This window comes from Cricetulus griseus, chromosome 4 (genome assembly GCF_003668045.3).
Source record: "Cricetulus griseus strain 17A/GY chromosome 4, alternate assembly CriGri-PICRH-1.0, whole genome shotgun sequence".
Classification (NCBI taxonomy): domain Eukaryota; kingdom Metazoa; phylum Chordata; class Mammalia; order Rodentia; family Cricetidae; genus Cricetulus; species Cricetulus griseus.
The window spans coordinates 113,195,744-113,212,046 of NC_048597.1; the positions used below are offsets into that span (position 1 = coordinate 113,195,744).

A 16,303-nucleotide genomic window follows, 5' to 3' on the forward strand; every position below is an offset into this window, starting at 1 on the left:
TACACCAGTTGCTATTGCTAACAGTGAGAATACAGCAGAGAATAGCCAAAAGTCATTGCCCCTTAATTTTTATCACATTTACTTATAGAGAGAGAACATACAGAAGCCAAAGGACAACTTGAGAAGTTGGTTGTCTCTTTCTACCAAGTGGGTCATGGGGATTGAACTCAGATCATAAAGATTGGCAGCACAGCAAGCCCCTTTACCTGCCAAGCCATCTCACCAGCCACCCAAATTATTGCTTTTATGGAACAGAGATTTTTAGGGTAGAGCAACAGATTCTTTCAGTAAGTTAGTTTGGGTTTTTCAAGACAGACCTTCATTATGTAGCCAAAGTCTGCCATGAATTCACTATGTAGCCCAGGCTGGCCCCCAACTAACAACAATCCTCCTGCCTAAACCTCCAAGCACTGAAATACAAATGTGTGCCTTCGTGCCCAGTATTTTATTTTATTTATTTACAGTGATGGGAATCAAACTTGGGGCCTTGCAAACACCAGGCAAGTGCTCTGCCACTGAGCCATGGTCTGTTAGGTGTGGCGGAGGCACACCCTCAATCGAAGAACTTGAGAGGCAGGAGCAGTAAAATCAAGAATCCCAGTCTAACCTGGGCTACAGGATACCCAGTCTCCAAAAATTCAGAAAACAAAAATAAGGGCTGGAGAGATGCCTTGGTGATTAAGAGAGAACCTGAGTTTGGATCTCAGCAGCCATGTCAAGTGACTCATGACCACCTGTATATAATTAATTCCAGCACCATGGATTCAATACCCATTGGGTCTTCCAGGGCACACATATCCCCAACACAGACACAACATATATACACAGAAACATAAATAAAAACAAATCTTTTCTAAAGTAAATAAGGGCCTGGCGAGATGGCTCAGTAGTTAAGAGAACCTGGGGATCAATTCCCAGCACCCAAAGAGCAGCTCACAACCACCTGTAACTCCAGTTCCAGGGAGTCTGACACTCTTCTAAACTCCCTGGGCACCAAAGCATGCTTGTGATGCACATACATACAGACAGACAGGCGAAACACCTATATACACAAAATAATGTCTTTTTTAAGTTTTTAGTTGAAGGAAAAGGAAAAAGAAGGCTGGGATTCCTCAATTAAGAGTGTTAGCCTAGTATGTACAAAGTCCTGGGTTCCATCCCTATCATGGCATAAACCAGACGTGGCACTGCACACCTGTAATCCCAGCACTCAGGAGACGGCAGCAAGAAGATCTGAGGTTCATGGTCGTTCTCAACTATATGAAGAGTTGAAGGATAGTACAAGATAAGTGAGACCCTGACTCAAAAACAAAATAAAAATAGAGCAATCAATTATTTATTTAAAGTGTGTGTGTGTGTGTGTGTGTGTGTGTGTGTGTGTATCAGAGGACAGCCTACAGGAGTCAGTTCTCTTCCTTCCAAGGTTTGGGTCCAGGAGATCTTCCTGAGGTCACCAGGCTTGGCAGCAAGTGTCTTTACCCACTGAGCCATCTCGAAGGTCAGTCTTCAGTGAAATTAAAGCAACAGAGGAATGGACAGGCTATGAGACACACTCGGTATGAGGAAGCATAATAAGCCCCTATCTAATAAAAAGGGACTAAGAATGTGAGATTGACAGTCAGGGCTCTCCCCCTCTCAAAAAAACAAAAACAAAAAACTCAGTTTCCTGCCCACCTCAGCAGGTAGATTTGACCCATTACATCCCCCAAAGTACTCTGCCAGAGGGCAAAAGCACTAGTCAGTAACTTTAACCTAAAGGATTTCAGAACCTAGTCAGCCATGAAAGGCGTGGGGGCAGGGGTGGGGGTATATTTGCTGAACAGGTTCCCCCAACAGCATGCGAGCCTGGGGTTAGAAACACTAAGGATGACTCTCATTCAGATTCAGGTCCACTCCCACCCCACCCCCGCACCCTCCCCTCTCCCCGAGATCCACAGTTACTTCAGCAGCTTTGCACCCATGATCCCAGAGACCCAGGTCCCGTTCCCGTGCCTGCCTTATCTCTCTCCTCCCTCACATTTTCCGCAGCAACAAAGCCAAACACAGTACCGTGGGGGCTTTCACGCTTCCGTGCGTTTGGACATGGTGTTCCTTCTGCCTGGAAGGCCGCGCAGCTCTCCCTCTGAACCACCGCCCCCCCGCCCCCCACCCCCGCCTGTGTGCTCTCATTCAGCCCTCAGCACCCTTCCACAAGGACCCAGCACCCTTCTCTATCTAATCCAAGCCTTGTCTTTTGCTCTGGCTTCGCTGCACGGCAATCACCGATTCCTCTAAATCTCTCCCCTGGCAGGCTCAGGCCTTCAACGCTGGAGTTGTTTGTGGAGAAAAGGGGTTGCTCTCTTGACACCCCAAAGAAAGAGCCTAATCCTGAGTTTGAGAGATGACAGAGCATGCATCTAAGCTTGGATCCGCTCTAAATGTCCTATGTGTCCCATAGGGTTCTTCTGTGACCCTGGGGAACCCCGAAATCTTGCATCCCGGGTGCACTGTGGCGCAACAGCCCAGCCCCCCTGGCTTGACATCAGCAAGCTGGAGTAGTCCAGGGGGAAGGGCCGCGTAAAAGCGTGAGCGTGAACTACAAATCCCGATACGCATCGCGTGGCCCCGAGGCCGGCGCCTGCGCAGCACGGGCCCGGCGTTTGAGTGGCAAGTTGTTTGTTACAGCGAACACCAGCTGCTGCTGCGCCGGGCGCCGCGCTCAGCCGGGCGCTGTTTGCTTGTCCACCCCGTAGCTCGCTGCACCCCGCAGGTCCTCCCCAGGCCTCCTTTTTTTGCAACTTGCCAAGCTTCCTTTTTCTGGATCGAATACAAATCAGCCCAGCCCCGAGCTCCGGGCCCCCTTCCCTGGGCCGGTTGCCCCAAGGCTTGGGGCACACAGGGGGCGGGGGCCGCTGCTCGTCCCCGTCCCCGTCCCCCCGCCCCCCCTCGCAACTCGGGCCATCGCGGATGATCCGCTGTGGAGGACCCCTGGGCGGACGATGGAACTGCACATTCTGGAACACCGGCTGCAAGTTGCCAGCGTCGCCAAGGAGAGTATCCCGCTCTTCACCTACGGCCTCATCAAACTTGCCTTCCTGTCTTCCAAGACCAGGTGAGAGAAAGGGAGTGTGGGGCGCGGGGATGGGGATGGGGGAGCGTGGCACCCGCCCCGGGACAGACAAAGAGGCGCACCCCGGGGGGACGCAGTGCAAAACAACTTCACCCCCCCCCCGAATCTCTGCCGTCCTCCTGCATCGGACAAAGCCACCCCTGTGCTCTCTAGTTGGGGGTCCCCTCCACCCAGATCCCCCCACCCCACTGCGCCTCCAACTGCTGCCACCAACACCCACCCACCCCCATCGCAGCCCCTTCCCTGAGATCTCTAGTAACCTCCACAAATGGCCTCTGTGATGCATCCGTGAATGAATGAATGAATGAATGAATGAATGAATGAACGAACGAACGAACGAATGAATGAAAAACAGGTGTGGGGATCCGGAGGTGGAAATTAACAAACTAAACACGCCCCATCCCCCCCCCCATCCATCCAACACCACCACTCCCCTCCTACTGGTTGGGCCGGCCCCCCTGTAGCCACTGGCAAGCGGGGAGGGAGGGCGCTGAGCTCGTCTACCCCAGAACAGAAAAAAAATCATAAAATCATTAGTAGATGTTTATCTCCAGGTGCCTGCGAAGGGAGGAAGGAGGTGCAGGCGGCGGGGGAGGGGCTGCAGGGCCAGGGTTGCTGATTTCTTTTCTCTTTGGGGGTCCAGCGAAGTGGGAGGGAGGGGGGATTTTGAACCATAGAAGGGGAGGAGCAGGAAGGCTGGGCTTGGATGTTGCAGAAGGGGAAAAAATTGTAGAAGGCCTTGAGAGGTAAGAAGAAAAAAAAATTAAATCTTGGATTTTTCCCATTGCTAGGTGTGCGTTTGACTTCATAAACTCCTGTTGGATTAGAATCCGGTTATCTTTTTTTTAATTGCCCTTTTCCTCCTGTGGAGTGGGAATTGGAGCAAGCTACGGTTAACTTAAACCTCATTTGATTACCATTATGATGGGGGGAGCAGTTAAAGAGAAGATGCTTCAACCTCTCTGCCAAAGGAATGAATACATTACAGGTCAAGATTAAGTTAAATTGACAGCAAACACACCCCCCTCCCTCCTTCCCTTCCCAGGCTGCCTTGTCTCCCTCCTGTGGTGTTGGGCTCAAGGGAGAGAACCTGTTAAAAGTTCTTGCCAGGGGACCTGACTTCAACAGCTTGGTCAGCGCTATTGTTTGGAAGATGAAGTCAGCTAGGTAGCTTTGTATCTATTTACTTTCTTCTCTGAGTGGGGACCGGGAGGTTTGAAATCTTTACCTCCCTAGCCGGAGGGTAGAGCCCCTTGCTCCTTGGATGGCCCCAGGTAAATCATTAAACAGGTCATTTGAAAACAAAGCTAACAGCTCAGATTCTGAACAAGCTTCCCCCTCCCCCCCACACACACACCCCCAAGTGCAAAACAGCCCCTCTCAATCATATACACTTGCCCTCTGCGCACCCTCCAGGCAATCCCTAGGACCCAGAGGCTGGAGGTGACAGATCTCCAACTTCTGGCCCCAACAGTCCATGACAGCCCTCTGGTTCCTCCTTTCTCAAGCTGGAGAAAAGGGGGCTCTTGGGGGGACTGGAAAAAGGCTGCCTGGCTGTCCCCTGTGCCTTGTTGAAGGGACTGGCCTTTTTATGGGCATCCCTTATCTACGACTCACGTGGTCCAAGTTTAAGGTCTCAGATTAAGACCCAGAGACAAGCTCACACTGACCACAGGGAAACCTTGTCCCCTTGTAAGGTGGGTACCCCTCCTCCCTTCCAGGGTAGGCCCAAGTGACCAGTGGCAAGATGACTGGGGGGGTCAAAGGTCACCTCCTTGTCTCCAGGCTCTGACTCTAGAAATCGCTGAGTATAGCCAGTCCTCAGACCGACTGCCCTTATGCACTCTGAGCCCAGGCGTGGCTTCATGTTGGAATCAGCACCAGAGGCCCAGGCCAGGTCATTGTCCTTTTCTATTTCTTTCTTTGTCCCTCCATGAAATGGACATAGAACAGCCTGGCCCACTTCTTTTTCAAGGAGCTGCTTGCTGGGGGTAGGTCATTCAATTCCTGTAAAAACAACTGTGCCCCAAATGGAATAGTGGTGGTGTATGGCTATTAACTTGTTTACAGCAGTGAGCTGCTTCTCCTCCACCACAGTGGTCCAGATTCCTGTTAGCACCTACCTCCCCAAAACGGGGCATCCCCAGAACATCTCACGGCCTGTTTAAAGGAAACAATCACTGTTTCCACAGGGCCAGGTCCTTGCTGTGACATTCAAGGCCATTTGAGGAACCTAGATCCAGAAACCTTGTCTTTAGCCATCATCCCCCCCACATGCCCATCACCAGCAGCAGCAGCAGATATACTAGTAACACCCACAGGTTGCCTGCTTTCTCTTTCCTCTTCCCACCTGTACATCGTTCATCTCTTCCTGGAATGTCCCCTCCTCCCCTGTCAGTTCCACGTTAGTCCTCAAGATTAGTGACATCACCCTGAACCTCCTCAAGCACTCCCCTGCCTCCACCTCCTAGCAGACTTAATCACCTCTACCCCCCACCTCCATCTCTGATGTCTCCTTTGGGTGGAGCAGGTAGAGCATGGGGAAGAGAATGACACTGGAAATACTCACTTGGTGCTGCCGCCGAGCCCAAGGGATGTAGAGATAGACTGCCTCTCCCTCTGCCGAGCTAAGTGCCCAGTCCAGGGAAGGAAAGGGACGCAGTTAGAAAGCTGAAGTTAAGAAACATAGTCCATCAGGGCAGAAGAAAGGAGGCCCAGGCCTGGAGAGATGGCTCAGCAGTTAAGACTGATTGCTGCTCTTGCAGAGGACCTGAGTTCACTTCCGAGCACCCATGCCAGATGGCTCACAGCCTCCAGTAACTCCAGCTCCAAAGTGTCCAGTGCCCTCTTCTGGCCTCTGCAGGTACCTGCACTCATGTGCACATACGTACACATAGATATAAACATATATACATTGAATAAAGAAAGAGGGGAGACTGAACACTCGCTAGGGTAGCCTGGGAGCCTACCTGATGGGACATCTTAGTAGGAATAGGCAGGAAGGGGGATCTAGTCTCTATGTAGAAATATGAACTTGTAAATGACATATATCCTAGCGTATACAAGGAAGGACAACATGGTGACAGAGCTTTTACAAAGAAGGAACTTGGAGCTCAGGGATTAACTCAAGGTCATGAGATCAGTGATAGAGCCCGAGATTTGAGTCTACATCTCTGTGGATTAAGCTGTTTTTGCCAGCACAGGTTGCAAAGGAGGCTCATATTCAACAGTGCCAGCAGCCCTTCTGTTTGCAGTATGCTGTTCAAAAAGATTCAAGAGCCTTCATGTGTTCCCTGTTCTCTCTCTCTTTTTTATAGCACTGAGGATTGGTCTCAGGGCCTCCTGCATACAAGGAAAGCATACTCTACCACTGAGCCACACCCCAGCCCCTCACTGGGGGAATTCTAGGCAGGGGCTCTCTACCACTGAGACACATCTCCAGCCTTTTTCAGCTTTAATTTTGATACAGGGCCTTACTAAGTTGCCCAGGCTGACCTTGAATCACTCTGAAGCGTCTACAAGCCTGAACTAAGGAATTTTCTGCCCCGGCCTTCAAAGTAGCTGGGAAGACAGGCCTGGGATACCACATCCAACTTCAGTATTCTGACTCCTTAACACAGGAGTACTCAGGTGTATCTTTCCCAAAGAAATCTGGATTGGGATAGCCAGGTTCCGCTTCTGCAGGGTGTGCTCATGTTGCACAGCCCCCAAGTCACTCCTCAGAAAGACTGTCAAATCCCTTGCTCTGTTTGACTCAGAGCTATCACACAGTCCCTAAGCACTTGCAGAACAACATATGCAGGGCAGGGGTGGGGGGACTGTCCAGTTATGTTCATTCATTCATTCATTCTCATTCATATTGCCTCTTTCTCCTCCCTTCTCCCCTTCCCCTCCCATTCCCTCCATTCTCTCCCCCACTTTCTCCGCCCCCCCCCCATATATCCTGGAACTCATTAGGATAACTGCCCTTCACCAGCCTTTAAGTCCTGGCTTCAGCTGTATGATATCCCTAGGTTTATTTCATTTTCCTGTTGGCAGCTCAGTTTCTTCACCTCTTTGAAATATGTGGCTAAGTCAAGTGTAGCTTTTAGAGTCAAGGAGATGGTTCAGTTGGTAAAGCAGCTGTATGCAAGCATGACTGAATTGGGGGGATCCCTGTTAAAAAAAAAATTCCGGATGGTGGTGGTGCACACCTTTAATCCCAGCACTTGGAAGGCAGAAGCAGGTGGATCTGTGAGTTCCAGGCCAGCCTGGTCTGCAAAGAGAGTTCTAGGACAGCCAAGGCTACAGAGAGAAATCCTGTCTTGATGGACTGGAGGCTAGAAAGATGGATGGCTCAGTGGTCAAGAACACACATGCTGCTCTTGCAGAGGACCCGAGTTCAGTTCCTAGCACCATGGTAAGCAGTTCACAACCACCTGTAACTCCACTTCCAGGGAATCTAATGCCCTCTTTTGACCTGCAGTCATCTATACACACATACACACACGCACATACATAATTAAAACTAAAGCTTTAAAAGAAGGGAGTGGTGAACTTCAAGGTTAGAAGAGACTCTGTGTCAGAAACGGGGGTGGGGGAGTTAGACAAGAAAAAGAGGGGGATAGAGAACAAGAGGAAGATAACCTGATGTCAGCCTTTGGTCTTCATGTGAATATATACACATGTGCTGTGCACATATATGCACCCACGTGTACACACAAAAGAGTAACTTTTATCGTTGTATATAATAAGGTGTGGGAAGGAAAGCCATGTGAGCTAGCTTGCCTCGGAGCTGTGACGAAAAGAGCTTGAAGGAGGAACAGTTTGGTCCGGCTCACAGTATGGCAGTAGTCTATCATGGAGGGGAAGATGGTGGCATTCATAACCAAGGGAACATCGCTAATACTTCTCACATGGTGGCAAACCAGGAAGTGGGTGACAAACAGGAAGTAGGAGCCCAGCTATAAAGCTTCAAGGCCTGCCCACAGTGACTCACTTCTTTAGGGAGACTCCATACCCTAGAGTTTCTTCAGCCTCCCAAAACACTACCTTGAGTTCTGTTCAAGGGCCAAGTGTTTAAGCTTATGGAGGCATCTTACAACCAAACCTTAACAGATAGTAATGATATGAGTGTTCTGGGGTAGAGGGCTAGGGAGAAGAAGGCTCAGTCTTTAAAAGCACATTCAACTCTTCTAGAGGACCCAAGTTCAACTCCCAGCACCCACATTGGGTGACTTACAACCACCTGTAATTCCAGATCCAGGTGATCTAGCGCCCTCTTCTGGCCTCTGTAGATACCCACATTCGTGCATACCAACACATGTACACGTAATTTAAACATCAGATAAACCTTTTAAAAAGTATTCTTGGCCGGGCAGTGGTGGCTCACACCTTTAATTCCAGCACTTGGGAGGCAGAGGCAGGCAGATCTCTGTGAGTTCGCAGCCAGCCTGGTCTACAGAGTGAGTTTAGGCCAGCCAAGGCTACACAAAGAAACCCTGTCTCAAAAAAACTTAAAAAAAAAAAAAAAAGTGTTCTTGGCATGGTGGTTTGTAACCTAGAAGACAGAATATGGAGGGTTGTTATTGTGAAACAGTGGTTCTCAACCTTCCTGATGCTGGGACCCTTTAGTATAGTTAGTTCATCATGTTGTGGTCCATGGCTCCTTCATAACTGTAATTTACTGCTGCTATGAATTGTAATGTAAATATCTGTGATATGCAACCTCTGAAGGGGTCAAAGCCTATGGGTTGAGAACTGCCTAGAATCCCCCAGTGAGGGGCTGGGGTGTGGCTCAGTGGTAGAGCCCCTGCCTAGAATCCCCCAGTGAGGGGCTGGGGTATGGCTCAGTGGTAGAGCCCCTGCCTAGAATCCCCCAGTGAGGGGCTGGGGTGGGTTAGCAGGTAAAACACTCACTCTGGAAGAGTTAAACCCCAGAACCACCAAAAGTGCCAGGAGCTGAGCTGTTTGATATCAGTCTGCTATCACCGGATGTGATGATGTCATCAAGACCTTTTCCCCCTACCTTCCTGACTGGCCATCCTTTACAATAACTGTGTCACCCTGTGGAACAGCTGGGTGAGCTTCATTGTGAACAGTGAGGAACCCAGCTAGAGCAAGTGCTGTGGCTTCCAACAGGACCCTCCAACAAAATATACAAGCCCTGTACACACACACACACACACACACACACACACACACACACACACACACACACTGCCCCTCCCCAAGTCTTGCATAGACCTCACCTTATTGGTTGGAGCTCTATCACTTGACCAAGCATGAGACAACCCCCCCCCCATGAGCCAATCAGATTCACCCCTTTAAGATAGGACTAACCACGTGAGAGTTTCTAGCCTAGAGATGGGAAGGATTATTTGGCTGGTCTGGAGAGTAATGGAGAGTAACCACAGTGTGGGGAGGCTTTGGTTCACACAACATGTGAGCTCCTGATGGTGGTGGGTCACGCTACAGCTCCTCTCCTTCACTTGCCTGTACCCTCTGTTGAGCTTGGGGCTAGTCTCTGCCACAGCCTCGGAACCCAGGACCTGGTTGGAGGGACTAGAGATTGTCACCCTGGAAAAGCAGACCGCTCCCTCTTTTCCTTATAGCCAGACCCTTCTGGAAATGGGGTACTGTGACAACTATAGTACATTGCAGGCTCTTCTGGAACCCTCCTGTCAGTCAGGTCTCTCCAGCCATACAGCAGCCCAGAGGAGTGGAAGCCTGATTTAACTGATAAGGAACAAAACAGGAATACCCAAAAGGGGCAGGGATTGGGGAGCTATGTTAGGAATCCAAGAATTCAGATCCGGAAAGCGTTGGACTCCGAGCACCCAGCCAGGTGCCCAAGTTGGTCTGGACTTCTGTCCCTAGGAATCTAATGATAGCCAAGGCCACAACTGGAAGGCAAGGGCATGCTGTTGTCTTTGTGTCTGTATGTGTCTGTGTATGTGTGTGTGTGTGTGTGTGTGTGTGTGTGTGTGTGTGTAGGAACTATGCCAGAGCCACACTCCAGCCCTTCACCAGGAGATTCTGGGCAAACCTGCTATCACTGAGCAATACCCCTCCACCCCTTACTGGAGGTTCTAGGTAGACTTGATACTCCTACAGTACTTCCTCAGCCCTCCTGAGTGAATCATAGACAGGAACTTCACCATGGTGACATGTGTCTGTTGTCCTGTCAGTTATAAATCAGTCCTCTATTGCCCCCCCACCTTATTTTTGAGGCATGGTCTCTCACTGACCCTGGAGCTCCCTAATTCTACTGGTCTGGCTGGCCCGTGAGCCCCAAGGAACCTAACTCCACCTTCCCAGATCTGAGATCACAGGCCTGCACTGACATGTTTGGCTTCTTACCTTCGTGATGGGAATTGGAACACAGGTCCTCATGAAGCACTTTACCAACTGAGCCAAACCCCCAGCCTCTGTTATGGCCTTTAAAAAGTGGCACTGAAGAAAACACATGTTTTACCAGGCATGGTGCCGTGGGCCTGTAATTCCAGGGGTTGGCAGACTGAAGCAGGAGGAACAGAAACTTGTGTCTAACCTATGCTACAAAACAAAACAAAACAAAAACCCAATTCACTTGATTGACCCATAGCTATAGGAAACTCCATAACTGCCACCTAGATTGGGCATACATTTAAGGTCTCTGGTTCATACTGCCACGTGCTGTGTCCCTGCATTGCTGCTATATTAATGTCTTGCCAACAAACCGTGCTGGATACCATCAACTAAAGGGGCATTTATGCAATAAAAGCTTAAAACTACACAAAGTGTGTCAAGATCTTTATCACTTTCCTAGGTGAGCCGTGCTGACGGCACTGTCTGAGTACATTTAAAGAAAGATAGGCTGGCCTCCACGGGAAACTAGACAGCCACATCCTGGCATGTATGATGGTGGGCAAGTCATTTGACCTGTCCTGCCGGTGCTGTCACCTCCTTAATTGTAAACTGGGGATATAGAGCCTGGGAACCTGCCACAGCCGAGGTCACAGTCAGAATTTACTGACTTAAAACAAGGTGCTGGGGAGATGGTTTAGTGGGTAAAGTGCTTACACCTGCACACACACAAACACATGCAGCACACGTTTGTTTAGAAGAATCATCCCCAGACTCTCAACCTGGCCTTTGCTTCAGGCTCTCATTCCTTACCTAGCATGGTAGTTTAATCATAATTTATGTCAAATACCTGACATAAACAGCCTATGAAAGGAATGGTTTATTTTGCTTATGGTTTCAGAGGTTTTGATCCATCCTAGTGGGGAGGGCGTGGCAGAATAGCTCATTTCATGGCTGCAGGAGTGTGTGGTGAGGCTGTTCACATCATGGAAAAGAATGGAGCTATAACAGGAAAGGCCTAAAACAAGATACAGCTCCCAAGAACACAGCCAGCCCCCATCTACTTCCTCCATCCAGGCCCCACCTTCTGCAGCTCCATCACCTCCCAATCTTGTGTGTGTGTGTGTGTGTGTGTGTGTGTGTGTGTGTGTGTGTGTGTGTGTGATGCCCACACCACAGCATGCATATGGGAGTCAAAGGGCATTTTATGGAAGTCTGTTCTGTCGTTCTACCTTGTGGGTCCCAGGGTCAAATTCATACCATTGGACTTGGTGGCAAATGCCCTTGCCTGCTGAGCTTCACTGGTTCCTCTGCTCAGATTTTCAGTCCAGCAGTAAATTAAGTCATTAATAAGACCAGACCCCTTATGATCTACTTGTCTCCAATATGGCCACACAGACACACTTTGAGTGCCTTTTACCAGTCTCCTGAGTGCCTCTTGGCCCATTTTCATGTTAAGATTGACCATTTTAATTGATACTCTGCCTCATCTATCTCCCACATACCCTATTTTAAAACATCTGACATAGCTTTGTTTTGTTCCGAGACTGGGTCTTGTGTAGCCTAGGCTGGCCTCAAACTAGCTATGTAGCTGAGGATAGCTTTGAATTTATAATCCTCCTGCCTCCACCTCCCAAGTGCTGAAATTACATACACTCAGTACCATACACAGTTTTTGAAGTGATTTTTTGTTTGTTTGTTTGTTTTTTGAGACTGAGTTTCTCTGTAGCTTTGGGGCCTGCCCTGGAACTCACTCTGGAGACCAGGCTGGCCTCAAACTCACAGAGATCCACCTGCCTCTGCCTCAAGTGCTGGGATTAAAGGCGTGAGCCACCACCGCCAAGCTCTGAAATGGTTTTAAAATGTCTAATTGCTCTGACACTCCTCATGCAAAGAGTACAGCGCCCCTTCCTCGCTCACCTTCCAATGTGTTCCTTGGGGACTCTGTGTTTGGTAACACCGGAGGCTAGGTCATGAAGAATAAGCTCTGCCAGTGCTCACCATCTCTTGGAGCCTTTGCTTGGTAGGAAGCCAGCCACCATATTGTGAGAACACTCAGTCCTCAGGAGGTTGAGGCAGGAGGACTACACGGCAAGACCATGTCTCCAAAACGAAGAGAGAAAGAGGTCAAATAATTTGGTTTTAAACTCAGGATCTCTGTTGAACACCATTTGTTCTGACATTCCCCAGCTCTTTGAAGACTGTTGCTTCCTTCTTTGACACTCTGCTGAAAGGCCCTGGTTGACAATGGTTTCCTTCCTCCCTGACAGGGAATAGCATTTTCTTTTGCTACTTGTTGGAGCATCCTGTGACTTGATGCTGTCAAAGATATAAGACCCATAAAGGTGCTGGAGATGTAGCTCAGTTGCTAGCATGCATGAAGCCCTGAGTTCCATCCCCAACACCGCATATCTCAGCCTTGGGGAACTGGAGGCAAGAGGATCATTATCGGTAAACAGAGTAGAAAGTCAGCCTGGACTACATAATACCATTTCTTAAAAACAAAAAGACACAGGGGCCAAAGAGGAAAGCTACTTAAATAGAGTTGGGGGCCTCATTCACCCCCATCAAATGGCAACTATTGAGAATATAAAACAAGCTGCAGAAAATTCAGTGGGTAAAGCACTTGCTTCTCTTTCAGAGAATCCCAAGTTCAATTCCCGGCACCCACACAGGGCAGCTCACAACTGCCTGTGACAACTCCCCTTCCAGAGGATCTACCACCCTCTTCTGGCCTCCTTGGGTACTCACACACAGGCACACCCATACACATAATTTAAATTCAATAACTATAACAGTAAGCATTAAATGAATTAAAGTACTGGCAAAAAGGTAGAAAGATTGGAATCCTCACAAGTTGTTGGTGGGTATGTAAAAATAGTTAGTAGTGGGACATTTTCTCAAAAAAAAAACAAAAAACAAAACACAAAGTAGAGCTGGCAAGATGGCCTAGCAAGTGCCATCAAGAGTGATGGTTAGGGTTCAATCCCTGAAGTTCACATAGTGGAAGTAGAAAAGTAGCTCCCACAGGGTGTCCTCTGACTCCACACATGCACCATGGCACTCATGTCCACATATGCATACACACACACACACACACACACACACACACACACACACACACACACTCTCTCTGTCTGTCTGTCTGTCTGTCTGTCTGTCTGTCTCTCTCTCTCTCTCTTTCTCACACACACATACACACTCTCACACACACTCTCACGTACACACACACACACACTCTCTCTCTCTCTGTGTCTCTCACACACAAACTCACACACACACACTCTGTCTCTCTCACACACACACACACATTCACCACACACATACACACTCTCTCAGACACACTCTCTGTCTCTCTCAGTGTCACACACACTCTCTGTCTGTCTCACACACACATACTCTCTGTCTCACACACACACTCAACACACTCTCTGTCTCTCTCACACACACACTCTCTCACACACACTCTCTCACACACACATTCTCTCTCACACATATGAAGAAATATTTTTTTTTAATTTTTAATAGAGAGCTAAGTGTAGTGGAACACAACTGCCATCCCAGCACTCTAACACAGTAAGTTAATGCCAGCCTGGTCTACAGAGGGAGTTGAAGCTAGCTTGGACTAATTAATGGGAACTTCTTTCAAAAAAAATCCAGGCGAGGACACTGGAGAGCTGGCTCAGGAGTTAAGAGCACTGGCTGCCCCTGCAGAGGGCCTGTGCTCTGTTGCCAGCACCACATCTGCAGCCCTCTTCCAGCCTGCACAGGCATATGCACATACAAATAACTAAACATATATATATATATATATATATATATATATATATATATATATATATATTCTAATCTGAGAGGGAAGAAAATTAAAAGAATTACTTTTATACTTCTGGTTATCCATCCCAAAGAGTTGGAAAGAGGACACGTGGGGCCTGCACATTCATGGTCCCAGCACCAGAATTCACAACAGCCGAAAGAGAGATGAAGCCCAAGAGTCCATCAGCAGGTGAATGCATAAACTTGTTACACACGGGTGTGATGAAATACTGTCCACCTTCAAGAAGGACGTGCTGACAGTTGCTACAGCCTGGATACACTTTTGGAACATTATGCTGAGATATAAGCCAGTGCAGGGTGGGGGCAGGCTATGTTACTTCTGTCAAGTCCTCGGAAGGCCACTTTATAGAGACAGATTAGGCAGATGTGGAGTCCTAGCACTTGTGAAGGTAGAAGGATCAGGAGTTGAATGAGAGTCATTCTTAGCTACATAGTAAGTTTGAGGCCAGCCTGGCCTATATCAGACCCTGCCTCAAAAATAATCATAAAAGGGCTGGGGAGATGGCTCAGCAGTTAAGACTACTTAGTATAGCCGGGCATAGTGGTGCACGCCTTTCTTAATCCCAGCATTCGGGAGGTAGAACCAGGTGGGTCTCTGTGAATTCAGGACAGCCAGAGCTAAATTGTGAGAACCTGATACAGACCCCCCCCCCAAAAAAAAAAAAAGAGAAAGAGAGAGAAAGAAATACTAGCTGGGGTTGGTGTCTCTCACAAATTTAATTCCAACACTTAGGAGGCCGATTTCTGTGAGGCCGGCCTGGTCTACAAAGAGAGTTCCAGGACAGCCAGGGTTGTTATACAGAGAAACCCAGTCTCCAAAAGTAAAAACAAAACAAACAATATTTAATGCTCCTGGAGAGAACCTGAATTCAGTTCCAAGTCTTACAAAGGACCATTCACCTGTAACCCCAGCTTGGGGGATCTAATGCCCTCTTCTGGTCTCCATGGGCATGTACACTCACAAACATATATGTATATTTATTTATACATGCAAATAAAAAATCTTTACCAAAGAAACACTAAAAGTAGCAGTAGAGACATTGTGTCTGTGTAATTGCCAGGGGCTGGGGGAGGAGCTCAGAGTTGTGCTTACGGGTATTAGGTTTCAATTCTGCAAGATGAAAGAGTTCTAGAGACAGGTGGCCTTCCTGGTTACACAACAGTAATGTCCCTTCTGCCACAGGGCTATGCAGGGAGCTAAGATGGTATAATTCTAGATGCTTAAGTCTTGGTGGTGGTGCGGGGTGGGGGGGCAGGTGGGGGGAAGGCCTATCATCCAACTACCCATGATGCTGAGGTGGAAGATAGATTCAAGGCCAGCCTGGGTAACTTTGTAAGACCCCTGTATCAAAATAAAAGAAGCTGAGGGCATGACTCAGTATAGAGCCCTGCCTAGAATCCCCAGTGAGGAGCTGGGGTGTGGCTGGGTGTTGAAAATTTGCCTATAATCCCCCCTTTTGGGGTTGCATCTTGGTAAGGGAGAGCTTACCTAGAAAAAAGCAAGGGAGGGGGAATTTGCATAGTCTGGAGCTAGGATGTTTTTCTCCTGCCCTTGGACATCAGGACGTCAGGGTGTCCAGTCTTAGATCCCAGCACCCGAAACAATGGCCCCTCAGGTTCTCCAGCCTTCAGCTGGGACTGACAGTTTAACCATCAGCCCCCCGGTTCTGAGGACTTCACACTACTTTTCAGTACCATGGTCACTAATAACATAGTGATAATACAGTAATGTGTCATGGGTCCCTGGCAGATCTCATCTAGATGAATGGATGATTAATAGTCTGATTATCAATCTGTGGGCAAATGATAAATAGGTAAATAGATAAATAATTGATAGGTAAGTGGACGGTTAGATGGTAGGTGGATAAAAAAAATTGATAGGTAAGGTGGATAGATGACATATATATCCATAGATTCATGGATGGCTGGCAAGTTAAGTCTATACCTGTTGAGTATCGCTGTGCTTTTTAAATGTTGCCCAGGCTGGTCTCAACTTAGAATGTAGCTGTGGATGACCTTGAACTTCTGATC

At 48.5% G+C, this 16,303-nt stretch overlaps 1 protein-coding gene across 1 annotated transcript in view; it reads left to right on the forward strand.

Annotated features, from left to right (window-relative positions):
• Positions 1-2,659: 2,659 nt before the first annotated feature.
• The window catches only part of Castor2 (cytosolic arginine sensor for mTORC1 subunit 2), a 42,746-nt gene continuing 29,102 nt past the window's right edge, over positions 2,660-16,303 (forward strand). The window contains exon 1 of the mRNA XM_027416102.2: positions 2,660-3,091. Within this exon, the coding sequence (XP_027271903.1) occupies positions 2,979-3,091 (113 nt within the window). The 5' untranslated portion in view covers positions 2,660-2,978. The remainder of the gene's footprint in view (positions 3,092-16,303) is intronic.